This window comes from Lepidochelys kempii, chromosome 6, assembly GCF_965140285.1.
Source record: "Lepidochelys kempii isolate rLepKem1 chromosome 6, rLepKem1.hap1, whole genome shotgun sequence".
Taxonomy (NCBI): Eukaryota; Metazoa; Chordata; order Testudines; family Cheloniidae; genus Lepidochelys; species Lepidochelys kempii.
This window is the reverse complement of record NC_136385.1, coordinates 41,190,021-41,203,006: the sequence shown is the minus strand read 5'-3', so window position 1 is coordinate 41,203,006 and position 12,986 is coordinate 41,190,021. Positions and strand designations below refer to the sequence as shown.

Here is a 12,986-nt window from a genome sequence, read left to right as displayed (position 1 = left end):
CCTAATATTAGTGTTGAGTCAGGTTGTAGCATGAAGTTCTAGTAAGGAATCATTATTCTTATGGTATAGTTTAGCACTATTTTCTTCATTTTCAGGAACGGATCAAAGCCTCTAGAAGTGTAATGGCTTAACTACAGGGCTGTAGTTGGGCACCTGATTTATTTCAGCATTAGGTATTAATAGATCTCTTGTGGGTTTCTAGTCACTGACACTTTTACGGGCTTGAGGAAATAGGTCAGGATTATACCTATTAATCTTGAAAGAGGGAGCACTGTGACCTCTGAAGCTTTATTAGCTATGTGTATATACAAAAACCCTCCATATTTTATAGTTACTATACTGGAATTTGCCTGTTTGTTCATCCTCTACATAAATAGAACAATCAGGGAGGAAATATATTTGTACAAATGATTTCTGGTGCAGTGTCACATTAACTGCAGGCAGTTAAATAGAAATCAGACTTTTGATATTTAGTGTTTGTGAGAATTGATTCTATGTAGTGATTTGTTTAATTCCAAAGTGCATTGACTTTTTTTTTTTTCTGAAAAATAAGCTATGGCAAAGCAAGGCTGGAATTTGGAACCTCTTAGAAACAACTGTAGGTTCCTGTTTTTCACCATTGCATTCTGTGCCTGTCTCCTGCACCCAATCCTGTTTCCTGATTCCTGCATCACCCCTATACTGTGCTCCCCATGCTTGATCCTTGCCTCTCCTCCAGTTCCTGCCCTTACACCTCACCTCCAATCATCAGTTACCAGTCCTGGCTCCAACCCTGGCCTCAGACTTCTGACCCTGAGTCTGGCTTGGCCCTTGGCTCTGGCATTTGGTATCTGACCTCGGCTCTGACCCTCAGTTTTGACCCCTGGCTCTGGTAATTGGCAGTTGACTCTGGTGCTGACTCTTGGCGTTGTTCTCTAAACTGGATACCTGTTCCACCCACTAGACTTGACTCCTGCTCTAATAAGCCCAACCGATTACATTCTGGTCCATAACACCATGGATGGATTTAAAAAAACAACAACCCACCTCTATAAATGTATAACCATCCTTTTGCAAAGGCTACTCTATGGATTTGGAATAGAACTAGAGAAGATCATTTTTTTCCACTCACCACTGACACCCATTGCAAATAATCCAGATCTTATCACAAACCAGAGAGTTTTAAAGACTGAGAGAGCCAGGGAATGCACACAATTGGCCAGCTATTTCTCTCTCTCTCTCTCTCACACACACGCCCTTCGCAAGTGATCATGTATGGTTTTTGTAACATTTGTGGGGCTAGTCTCTCTTTTGGTACACACTGGACTCATTAATACTAAGAATTAAAGGAACATTGTCAACTTGAACTCTAATTTTTAAAAATTAGTTAAATAATTTCACCTACCTCTGAGTCTCCCTGGCAGTTTTCTTGGCTTTACAATTATATTTACCTATTTTTTAAAAAGATTTTCTCCTTCATGTGTGGCAGGTGGAAGACCCACACAAACAAAGGAAACTGACTAACCTAAAGGGAGGAAATGATGTCCCATGAATGCACAAAGTAAATGAAATGAGAAAGATGAAAATATCAGTATTTCTCTCTAATCTCTTAGGTGTTCCTTCTTACATTGGAAGGAAAAAACATTCTAATAGGTGTGTGATTTTTAAAGTTAACGATGTCCCTTTAAATGTGAAAGAGAGGAAGAATTAAAGCTTTCACAATAATTACCAATACACACATTTTAAAATAAAGTTTTTATGATTGCAAAGTCAAACACTCAAAAGTTAGGACGTGCCAGAAATAGGGCCTTTTCTCATGTGCATTATGATAGTCTTTAGTTATATGGTCATACTATTTTTTCCACAAGACTCCCCCTGCCTTATTTAGTGCACAGAATGGACATGCTCTAGGGATGAATCAGAACTATGTAGTGAAGAAGACTGTCTCTTGGACCCCGGCTTCATTTGTTGCAGAAGCTGGAAGGCTGTAGAGAATGAGGCAGAGAATTGCAGGAAGAGAAAGGATGGTCTCATGGTTAAGGCAGTTGAAAGCTGTCCTAGAGATCTGAATTCTATCCCTGCTTTTGTCAGAGTTCCTGTAACATGCTGGGCATATCACTTAAACCAAACTTTTTACAGGTGGTCACTAATTGTGTGCTCCTCATTTTTTTGGTTGCTTGACTTGAGACCCCAGATCTGAGATGCAGAAATTCTGGGCACTCACAGCTGCAACTGACATAAAAATTGTACTATATGGTTTATATGGTCTCATGACTTATACCATTTTGTGCCTGGGCATGAGATACTTCTGGTATACCTGTATTGAAGAAAATATGTAAAGAAGCAGCACAGACCATTGTTCTTATAAGTGTGTGTGTATATAAAATGCTTTTATTTTATCCAACAGACCGAACCTGAAGTGATAGAAGAAACAAATATTGACCGTGTCAATGAACCTCGAAGTTATACCAGATCCCGTCAGGCTAAAGGCCATTCTGAGACATCAACTTTAAGTTCTCAGCCTTCCATTGATGAAGTTAGACAACAGATGCATATGCTCTTGGAAGAGGCATTTAGTCTGGCATCTGCAGGCCATGGAGGGCAGAACAGACAAGATGCTCACAGTTCAGCACAACACTTACCATACTCTGAAGTTGTGACCAGTGCTCCTGGTACCATGACCCGACCCAGAGGGGGAGTACAGTGGGTGCCAACATATAGACCAGAAATGTATCAGTACAGCTTACCAAGACCAGTAAGTTCAAATATTTCTTACTACACTGTACTATCATGGGGATACTGGTGTTCTGGGCTATGTTTTTAAAAGCTAGAGCCCCATGTACATGTGCATGAAACACACATGCACTTTCACTTCTGGTAACTATGTGCACATTTGTAGGTGTGTGCGTGCACACACACTTAAAAGAAGACTCCTAATTTCCAGTTTTAATAATGGGCCCCTCACCTGGGCTGTTTATGTAATAGTGTGAAGTAGTACTTCCTTACATTTGTTTTAAACCTGCTGCCTAATGATTTCATTGAGTGACCCCTGGTTCTTGTGTTTATGTAAAGAGGTAAAATAACACTTCCCTAGTCACTTTGTCCACAGCATTCGTGATTTTATAGACCTTTATCGTACCCTCCTCCATCTCTTTTATAAACTGAACAGTCCAGTCTTTTTAATCTTTCCTTGTATGAAAGCCATTCCATACCCCTAATCATTTTTGTTGTTCTTCTCTGTACCTTTTCCAATTCTAATATTTATTTTGAGATGGGAGGTGACCAGAACTGCACACAGTATTCAAGGGGTGGGTGTACCATGAATATATACAGTGGCATTACGACATTTTTTGTCTTATCTATTCTTTCCTAATGGTTCCTAATGTTCTGTTGGCTTTATTTTGACTGCTGCTGCACACTGAGTGCATGTTTTCTGAGAACTATTCATGATGACTCCACATCTCTTTGTGTGGTAACAGCTAATTTAGACCCCCATCATTTTGTATGTATAGTTGGGATTATGTTTTCCAAAGCACATTACTTTGCATTTATCAACATTGAATTTCATCCCACACATTCAACACAAGTACAGTAAGTGGCTTCTTGTTTTTTAAAATGGTGGTTCTCAACATTATGGGGGCAACTGTAGCAGTTTATCAGACCAAGGCCTCATTTACCTGCTTTTTCTTATTCATTGTTCACACGCTAGCACATCAGTTAATGACTAGGAAAGTCAGATTTGGAGAAGCTCATGTTCATAGATGGCTGGAGAATACACAGCTGGACAGGGAGCTGACAGCAGCTATACTTAGGATACACGGAGGGTTATCTTGGCAGGAGGGCCTAGTGTACCAGTTGCAAGGACCACAAAGTGTGGTCTATAAAGGATAGTCTTGTGCTTGTGCCACTGGTCTGGGACTTGAGCTGGGTTTAGTTCCGGCCTCTGCCATTGATTTCCTGTGCAACCTTGGGCAAGTCAGTCTGTGCCTCATTTTTCTCATCTGTAATGTAGATATTTCCTGCCTCTCAAGTATTGAGAGGATAAATTGATGAATGACTGGAGTGCTCAGACACTTCAATGATGAAGTTTGAAAAGTATGTAGATAGCGGTATCAGAACGGCTGTCCATGATCCTGGTTGAAAATCACTGTTTTAAAGTTCCCGATACATTAGAACCTCTGAGTTATGAGCACCTCGGGAATGGAGGTTGGTTGTGACTCTGCAATGTTTGTAACTCCAAACAAAACATTATGGATGTTCTTTCAAGAGTTCACAATTGAATATTGACTTAGTACAGCTTTGAAACTTTACTATGCGGAAGAAAAATGCTGCTTTCTCCTTATTGTTTAGTAGTTTAGAACAGTACTGTACTATATTTGCTTTTTTTGTTTATCTCTGCTGCTGCCTGATTGTGTACTTCTGGTTCCAAATGAGGTGTGTGATTGTTCAGTCAGTTTCTAACTCTGGTGTTTGTAACTATGAGGTTCTACTGTACTGTATGTGAACATTACCAAACAAACATTTTCTTTCACAAGTATCATAAGCAAAGCTAAACCTGGGATTAGTTTTGTCTGGTGAAGTAAACAGAACAGCAGGCAGACTACTGGCAATGAAACTGAAAAATAGGCCCTGTAAGAATGTGAAATTACTGAAAACACCTGGAAATTTGCTTCAGAAAGAGAAAAATCAAAAGGCAAAGTTGTTGTTATGGCAGGATTTTTTTGCCAGGAATACATATTATTCTGAAAGAAGGCATTTCTAAAGTTATAATAGAAATAAAGATTCTTGACTCTGTCTATATTTGAGTAATCTATTACTCTTAGAGAGAAATTGTTACAACTGAGAATCATCATTGATATGTTTACCTTCAATGGTCAGAAGAATGTACAATAAGGGATGCTTTTTCTGAACAATCCTTCATGGATAACTTGAAGCCAGTGGTATTAAATGCTCACGTTCAGGGAAATACTATTTAAATCACAATAAAAGTACTCCTGGCACTTTGAAATTCCCAAACTGCAGTTCATACTGCATTTGATCATTTTTTATGGTTGGAATTAGATTAGCAGTTGTGTTGGTCATTAGATGTCCAGTCAAATTACTTTTATAGTAAAGTAGGTCTTTCTGAAGTGAAATAAAAGTTATATGGCTATGTCGTTTTGAAGAGAGACTAGTCATTCTGTTCTCTGCATCTTAGCGTTAATGCTTTATAAAGGGGATCTACAGGATTTTCACTAAGATTTGAAGTTGAAATTTCTCCAATGTATCTCTAAATAAAAACTGGGAAAATGACATTAAAATGCTATTTTTGTTTTTCTAAGTAGGTTGTAGTGTTTAGCTGCGTGACTCCAATAAGAATCATGGTAGGGGCTTTATAAGGTTTTTCAGGCACTTCATGCAGCTGCAAGGGTCAGCTGGAGCCTATCTTTAAGTGTTTAGCTAAGGGGCCCAACATCTGTAGTTTGGGTTGGTGGTTTTTTGTTTTTTTTAAGACCCTTTCAAGCATTCATTTAAGGATACTAACATTGTAGTTGCCACTTCAGAAATCCTGACAGCTGCCTGAACCACGCTGAGAACTGTAGTCTGAAAAATGGCAATTATTTTCCTGGAGACCAGAACTGAAAACCACAGAATAACAGAGCCTTGTTAGTTTGGACTCTGGGCAAGCTACCATCTCTCTCCTCTTTTTAGTGCTCTGCAAAGAGGGAAGATAATGATAAAGGGGGCCTGATTCTGATGTGAGAACTAAGACTAATGAGGGAGAACTGGTCCGGCTTTGACTAGCTGATATTCAGCCAGCGTCTCAAAGATTCTAGACCCATGCTGCTTATTGAAGCAAATGTGAATCAATATCAGTTTTGTAAACTTTTACAGCTATTAAAATTAAAATCAAGGAAACATATCCCCACAGCTAAGCTACCATTAATAATAATAATAAAATAATAATAAATTGAACTATTAAACCAAAATCAAATCACGGTCAAATCAACAAGTTAGTATCAATATTGGATTGGAATCAATTTAGTTAAAGTGTCAGATTAATACATAGTAAACCCTAAGAAGGGATATAAAGAGGTGGCTATTCATATATATAAGATTCTAGGATTGTAACTCTGAAGCCTAAGATATCCGAGTCAGTGTAAAGTGATGAAAGCAGCTACAAGCATGGTTGAGACCTTCTCTTTGTTCAGAATATCAGTAGGTTGAATCATCACTGGGTTTTGTGGTCTGTTACCATCCAATTTAAGTTTTCAGCTATTTTGACTTTATGAATTACACCCATGCTGTAATAAGGCATCTCTGTATGCCAGGCCAAGGATCCTAGATCATGATGATATCAGAGATAACTCAGCCAATCGCTATCCTTACTCTGCAGCTTATCTGCATGCAACAGTTTCATTGGTTGTGTGAGGGAGACTGCATTACTTGACCCAACGTCCACACCCATATACCTACTGCCACTCTCACAAATCAACACAAATGTCCCAGCACAAACCCCCTTAGACACAAATCAACACAATCACCAGCACACACGATAACCCCAAACTCATAAGTCCTCTCTGCAGCACATACCTCTCATTTGCCACTTTCACAAATCCACCCAGCTTTCACAGCCCAGCCCACCCGGGGAATAACTCCAAATATCACTCTGAAGCCTAGAATGTCAGAGTCAGTGTGAAGTGAAAGAAACAGCTACAAGCATGGTCAAGAGCTTGGAATATCACAGGTTCAATCATTACTGAGATGCGTAGTTTATTACTGGCCAATTTTTTAGTTCTCAGCCGTTTTTTGGCCTTCTTCTTTAAAGCACATGGGCTTATGAACTATAGCAATGCAACAACACAGGCTTTCAGCTACTAACTGGGTTATAACCCTCAACTCAAAAATGGCACCCAGCTCAATTGAATCGATAACCTGAAGCTGATTAAATATTAATACTGAAATCAAATTATCTAATGTCTGAACCACATTAGAGCCAATTACAAGCCTTCCTCTTTAGTGCCAGCTGTACTCAGCCTCCCCACTCATTCTTGCACACTCCCCAGAGTCCCACCACTGCTGGGGATCCTCTGAATGACTGGTTTCCCCTCTTTGGGGCTTCGTGAGGGTCAAAGCAGTAACACAGACTTCGCAAAGGAATTTCTGAACCAGCTTTATTCCTAGACACAGCACAAGAAATATACATAGCTATAGAAAAATAACAAAACCTGCATATAAGTCCCTGCCTCAGTTTCTTCACCTCACCTGAGGGCCCTTAGGGTTTTAATGTCCTTCCAGGGCAGTTAGGATTCCTCTTTTTCCACCTGCCCAGCTCTGTGTTCTTATTCTGGTCTCCCCACATTTGGTGGAGAGAGGAGAGTCCTTTTATAAGGTTTCAATACCCTCTGTCAAGTGACTCCTCTGAGTGGCTTTGAGTGGCTTCAAGTGCCTCATCAGGTGATTCATTGCTTGGTTAAGAGCCCACCTGGGAGAACTGGTTCCTTTGGCCTGCAGTCAGTTCATTGTTCTAGGGTGTTTCCATTTAACCTGAATGGTCTTCCAGTCAACAACACTTGATTGCCCTCTGTTAGCCTCTGCTGAGAGCACATAGTCTCTGGTAACACATCAAGGAATCCCAGTTCAATATGGAGGTTAAAGCAACAGTGAAGGCACCTTACTGTTTCCGATAAAAATTTTGTTTGTGAACACCATGAGCTTTATAGTTCAATATAGATATAGACAAATCTGTCACAAGGGCAAGAGTCTCTATTTTATCTTAAAAAAAAAAGGACTTGTGGCACCTTAGAGACTAGCAAATTTATTTGAACATAAGCTTTCGTGAGCTACAGCTCACTTCATCGGCATCCAATGAAGTGAACTTTAGCTCACGAAAGCTTATGCTCAAATAAATTGGTTAGTCTCTAAGGTGCCACAAGTCCTCCTTTTCTTTTTGCAGATACAGACTAACACAGCTGCTACTCTTAAACCTATTTTATCTTTGCAACTCATTTTTGGAATTGGTATGATAAAGGAAAATAGATGCAATCCGCTAAAACACAAAAGTAAGATTAAGAAACAAACACATAATCAGGACTTCCCTGAATAAATTCCTGCTTGAACTAGCGTATCTCTTAGACAAACATCCAATCCTAATATATGAATTGCCAGTGATGGAGAATCTCCCACAACCCTTTAAATTGTTCCAGTGGTTAACTACTCTCATTGTTAAAAAGTTCCACCTGATTTCCAGTCTGAATTAGTTTAGATTGAATACCAAAGTGAGTGCCATTGACATTTCTACTCAGGGACCTGAACAGTAGATTAGAGGGAGAATAGTTTTTAATGCTATTATATCTACAGTTGTCTGCATCAGAAGTCAGTTTTTCACAAGCTATCTGTGATACCACATTTTTGCAGATATTTAAAACAGAAAATAACTGTGTTGGACCAAAAAGATTAAGTTTTTATTGATTATCACTGTAGGATGCTGCTGGCTGAAGACATTTGGACTTCAGCCTCTGATTTCATAGGTTTGAGGAGATTAGACAGTCTCCTAATACCTTGTCATGTTGTATCGTCTTAGTTATGGTTCAGCTGCATTAACTGTAATCCCATGCATTGCTCTAAGATGTCTTCAGTACCTAGACTTGTCTGGGAAAGTAAATCAGGGAGTGTCTGAGAAGAGGTTCAATCTACTGCTAAGCAGAATTATACACGATCACTTGTATTTCCAAGCAGATTAGATGAAGTTCTGACAAATAATATTTGTAGCAACAGTATGGATAAAGGTGATACGTCATTCTTTGGACCATGAGCTGATGGCCATGAGGGTCAGGAAGATGTTTCTGTTGACATACAGTAAGCATTGCACAGTCTCTAGATGTACTAGAGATGAAATCCAGCCTTGCTGGAGGCTGGATGCTCGATTTCATGACTCAACAGTCTGATCCTGGGTTTCTCTGAATTACCTTGCTTTGTGGATTTATTTGGGACTTCCATTGCTTTAGAGTGTTGTGGTTTAAGAACCTTGGTTTTCTTGCCTAGGAGAAAATGGGGGAAAAATCCCCTGAAAGGCCAGAAAAAAGAAGTTCAAATATCAAGTAATTGCTTGCAGGCAGTTTCATTTCAGTATATGTTGCTTTGAGGATGCTTCCAGATATACTGACTTAAAAACACTTAACTTTCAGAGGGGCAAAAAGTACTGTGATCTCACTCTCTGGGGGTTTTCAGGAAGGGATGAGTCTTCCAAAATTGTGAAGGATTTACCTCTCAGGTTGGATTACAGTGACTGAGGCATTATTTTCTTATTTCTTCTTTTTTAATTGCTCAGCTGTAGCTCTGTGATACCATCTGTGTGTATGCTTTCTGCATTATTCTAAAATCACTTGGCCTGTTATAAAATCTGAAATAAAATACCTGCTACTATAGGCACCACCAAAAGTTAACTTCCTAGCAGCCAGCGATTATAGAACTGTTCACACAATTTTAAGGGCTGTTGGAATGAATTTAAACAAATACCTTCACTTTTTAGGTTCTCATGTTGTTGTTTTTTAAAATAAGGTCAATTGAAGTTTTAGAAAATATTCATTTTTCTCTTTCACAGGCGTACAGGTTTTCTCAGCTTCCTGAAATGGTAATGGGCTCTCCCCCACCCCCGGTTCCTCCCAGAACAGGTCCTGTGGCTGTGGCATCTCTCAGGAGGTAATTCATTATTATTTTGCTACAGCCAAGAACTGTAAATCTCTATTGCTCTAATGAGAATGACTCCATAACTATAACTTCTAGTAAAAAGAAAAGGAGGACTTGTGCCACCTTAGAGACTAACACATTTATTTGAGCATAAGCTTTCGTGAGCTATTTTGTTAGTCTCTAAGGCACCACAAGTACTCCTTTTCTTTTTGCGGATACAGACTAACACAGCTGCTACTCTGAAACCTATAACTTGTAGTGGCATGTAGTAGCCACCTTCCTCGTAATGAAGAGATGTTAATGAAGTTAGGAACTCTCTCTTTTCATTTCCGGTGCTTAAATTTCAACATGGTAGAAGAAAATAAACCCCAAAGGATCCCATATTCCACTATTAGCTAGTGAGTTGTCTAATAAATTTAGCAAATCTATGCTCTGAAATCTCTCAAGCCATAGTTTAACTCGACTTTAAAAAGACAGACAAAATGGCATATATTGTATAAAGTAGTGGATATTTCACACTCACATCCTCTCTGCTTTTTTTTTCTAAGTCGTCCAGCCCTATAGAATAGAAAATGATACGGATAAATAATAAAATGGCTTTTGGAACTCAGGACTCAGTCACGGATTGCTGACTGACTGCTGGATATTTCTTTCCCGTGTTCCTCAGGACTAATAAATGCATGTCTGTTTTCTTTACTTTTAATATATACATTTTGTTTCACCATAGCAATAAGGCATTTCTGAGCAATTATTGCCCTTTTCAGGTGGATGAAGTCACTTGGCCTTCAGCCATGTGCTGTATAACACCACCTGGGGCAAACTATGATCCTAAAGGACATGTATGCCTGCTGGCTGTTACTGTGAAATTCCGTCAGAATGCCAAACACTAATGGAGCTCTTCTAATTGGCTGCCAATGATATCATCACCTCAGGAAATGCATAGTTCTCATTGCTTGGCTTATTTTGGTCAGTTAGATTTCATGATAGGAGACAATTGACGCATGGCATTTCTTAGGGACAACAGTGCTCTACACAAAGCTAAAATCACTCAGTCTTCTGCTTTATAACGCCACACCGAGTGGTAATTATCCAGCATTGTCTGTTGTATCTTATTATTGGATCCATTTTGGAGTTTTGAGTGACTGGGCTGTAGAATTGTAAAAAAATACTGTAGAAGATAGAGGCCAAGGACAAAGGAAGTTGCTTTCTATTGATATTCCTGCAACCAGGGATGCCACAGAAAAAGCAAATAGTTCCCTACTGTTTTCTGCTTGGAACTCCTGCCACCCTTGTTGAGGATATTGCTTATCAGTCAGAATTATCAAAGTTTCTTGCTGTTTTTTGTGATGCGCAGGTCAACATCAGATATTGGCAGCAAGACAAGAATATCTGAATCCAGTGGGACAGAGCAGGGCCAACAGCATGAACCTGCATCCTTTGCCCCAGGTTCAAGAGCTCCGGTATCTGTGGGTCCATTGGATCAGTCAGCATTGAACTACTCAGGTGAAAACGAGCGTAGTACAAACAGAAATCACCTCCCCAATCTGTGTTGTGTACAGATGAGTGTATGGGATATTGCAAGCACACATTGTTATTTGTTGTTATGGAGAAGGATTTATTAAATGCTTTTCTTGGTGGCTTGGGGTACTCTGTCTTGCCCCTCTTGTCACATGCACGTCAAATAATTCATATTTACCAGGAAACCGGTGGAATTTATGGAGTGGAGATTGTGTGGCTTGGTTAAGGGCCTGGGGGGAGTTCATCAGAAGCAAGTATGGCCACACTACTTGTTGAGTCCTGGTTTGTAGGAGGCAGTTGCCATACAAAGCTTCTGAACCCTGCTAGAACTACAATCTGCCTGCCACTCTCCTAGCCTTGCATGATTGAACACTGTCTCTGAAAAAACAATAGCAGCAACCCAGGGTTAAAATAAGGGGAGAGCAGGGGAAAATGCAGCTTCTACCCATCTCCTAAACACAGAGCTCTCCTGCCTCCTTGTCCAGTGCTGCTAAAAGTATAGAAAGAGCTCCCCTTCCTCCCTGGCTTGTGCAGTGAGAGCTCACTGTCCTGTTTCAATATGTTTTAAATCCCCAGCAGCAGCAAATATCAACTGCCCCTTCCCCCTATTCACTGGAATGAATTATAACTTTCTGAAGTCAGATGAATTAACTTCTGACAGTAGAGGCTAGAGCAGCTGGAGTCCCATTCAAGGGAGGTAGTGTGGTCAGGCAGAGAGGGCACAGGACTAGGAGACCAGGGTTCTGTTCCTGGTTCCCCTACTAACCTGCTGGGTGACCTTGAATGAGTCATGTCACCTCTCTACCTCTGTTTCCTCTGCTATGCTTTATCTGGCTTTTTTATTTTGATTGTAAACTCCTTGGGGAAGTGACTGTTTCTTATGATGTGTTTGTACAGTGCCCACTGCAATGGGGCTCCAATCTCAGCTGGGGCTTATAGGTTCTACTGTGATAACGTTTCCCCACCTCCTCACAGACTTCTCGTGTCAGAGTCTGTACCACCTATTCCTGATTAACTTCACACCCAGCAGGACATGAAGAAAAAGTGACTTAAAATGTCTTTTTGATTGATTGTTTTTGTTTCCAAAGCTTTGCCATTGTGGAAATACCAAAACTGTTAGTATCCTCTACTACAGTGCAAGTCAGAGCCTGGATTAATTAGTGTTTCATTGTGTGATGCACTAAGAGAGAAGATTCTTGAATGACTCAGTAGTCAGTTAACCTTGCTGCATAATTTAGCCCTGTTCCATCATAAACTGGGGGGACTTTGCCACCTAATGTAGGTATAGAGTGCAGCAGAGTACAAGCATCCTTGTCTGTAGTGATCAAAACAAACAAGAGTTAATGGGAGCTGAGTCTTTTGCACTTTGACCCCAGAAAGGAGCTGCTTGCAAAACAAAACACTAAGTTTGTCATTGTTCTACTTGGAAACAGAGGAAAAGAAAACCATGAATAAAAGGGTGAAATATGTTTGAGGAAATCAGGCCCAAAAGAGAGACTTTCTCTCCCTCTCTCTTCTCCAGCACTCGTTGCATTTATTTTACTCCCTTGTTCTCGCTAGTTTAATGCAATTCCTGTGGTCCACTCACTAGCTCTGCTCACTCCCCTCACAGTGAGAGTTGCGGCTCTTTGCAGCCTCAGGCCCTTCAAGCAAAGTCTGAGATTCCCCCCCTCCCCACCCCCCATAATATTGTAACACCAGTCAGTCAGCCAGCCTAGCTGTCTGTTTAATAAAACAAATCTAAACACCTTCTCCACTTGTGTATTGACCTCACTAATCCCCCCCCATCTACACACACACTTACACTCCACACCATGAGT

At 40.1% G+C, this 12,986-nt stretch overlaps 1 protein-coding gene across 2 annotated transcripts in view; it reads left to right on the top strand.

Annotated features, from left to right (window-relative positions):
• The window catches only part of KIAA1549L (KIAA1549 like), a 207,663-nt gene that overhangs the window by 181,968 nt on the left and 12,709 nt on the right, over positions 1-12,986 (top strand). For both annotated transcript variants that reach the window (XM_073347698.2, XM_073347699.2), the window contains 3 exons: positions 2,387-2,734; positions 9,563-9,660; positions 11,003-11,151. In XM_073347698.2, the coding sequence (XP_073203799.2) occupies positions 2,387-2,734; positions 9,563-9,660; positions 11,003-11,151 (595 nt within the window). The remainder of the gene's footprint in view (positions 1-2,386; positions 2,735-9,562; positions 9,661-11,002; positions 11,152-12,986) is intronic.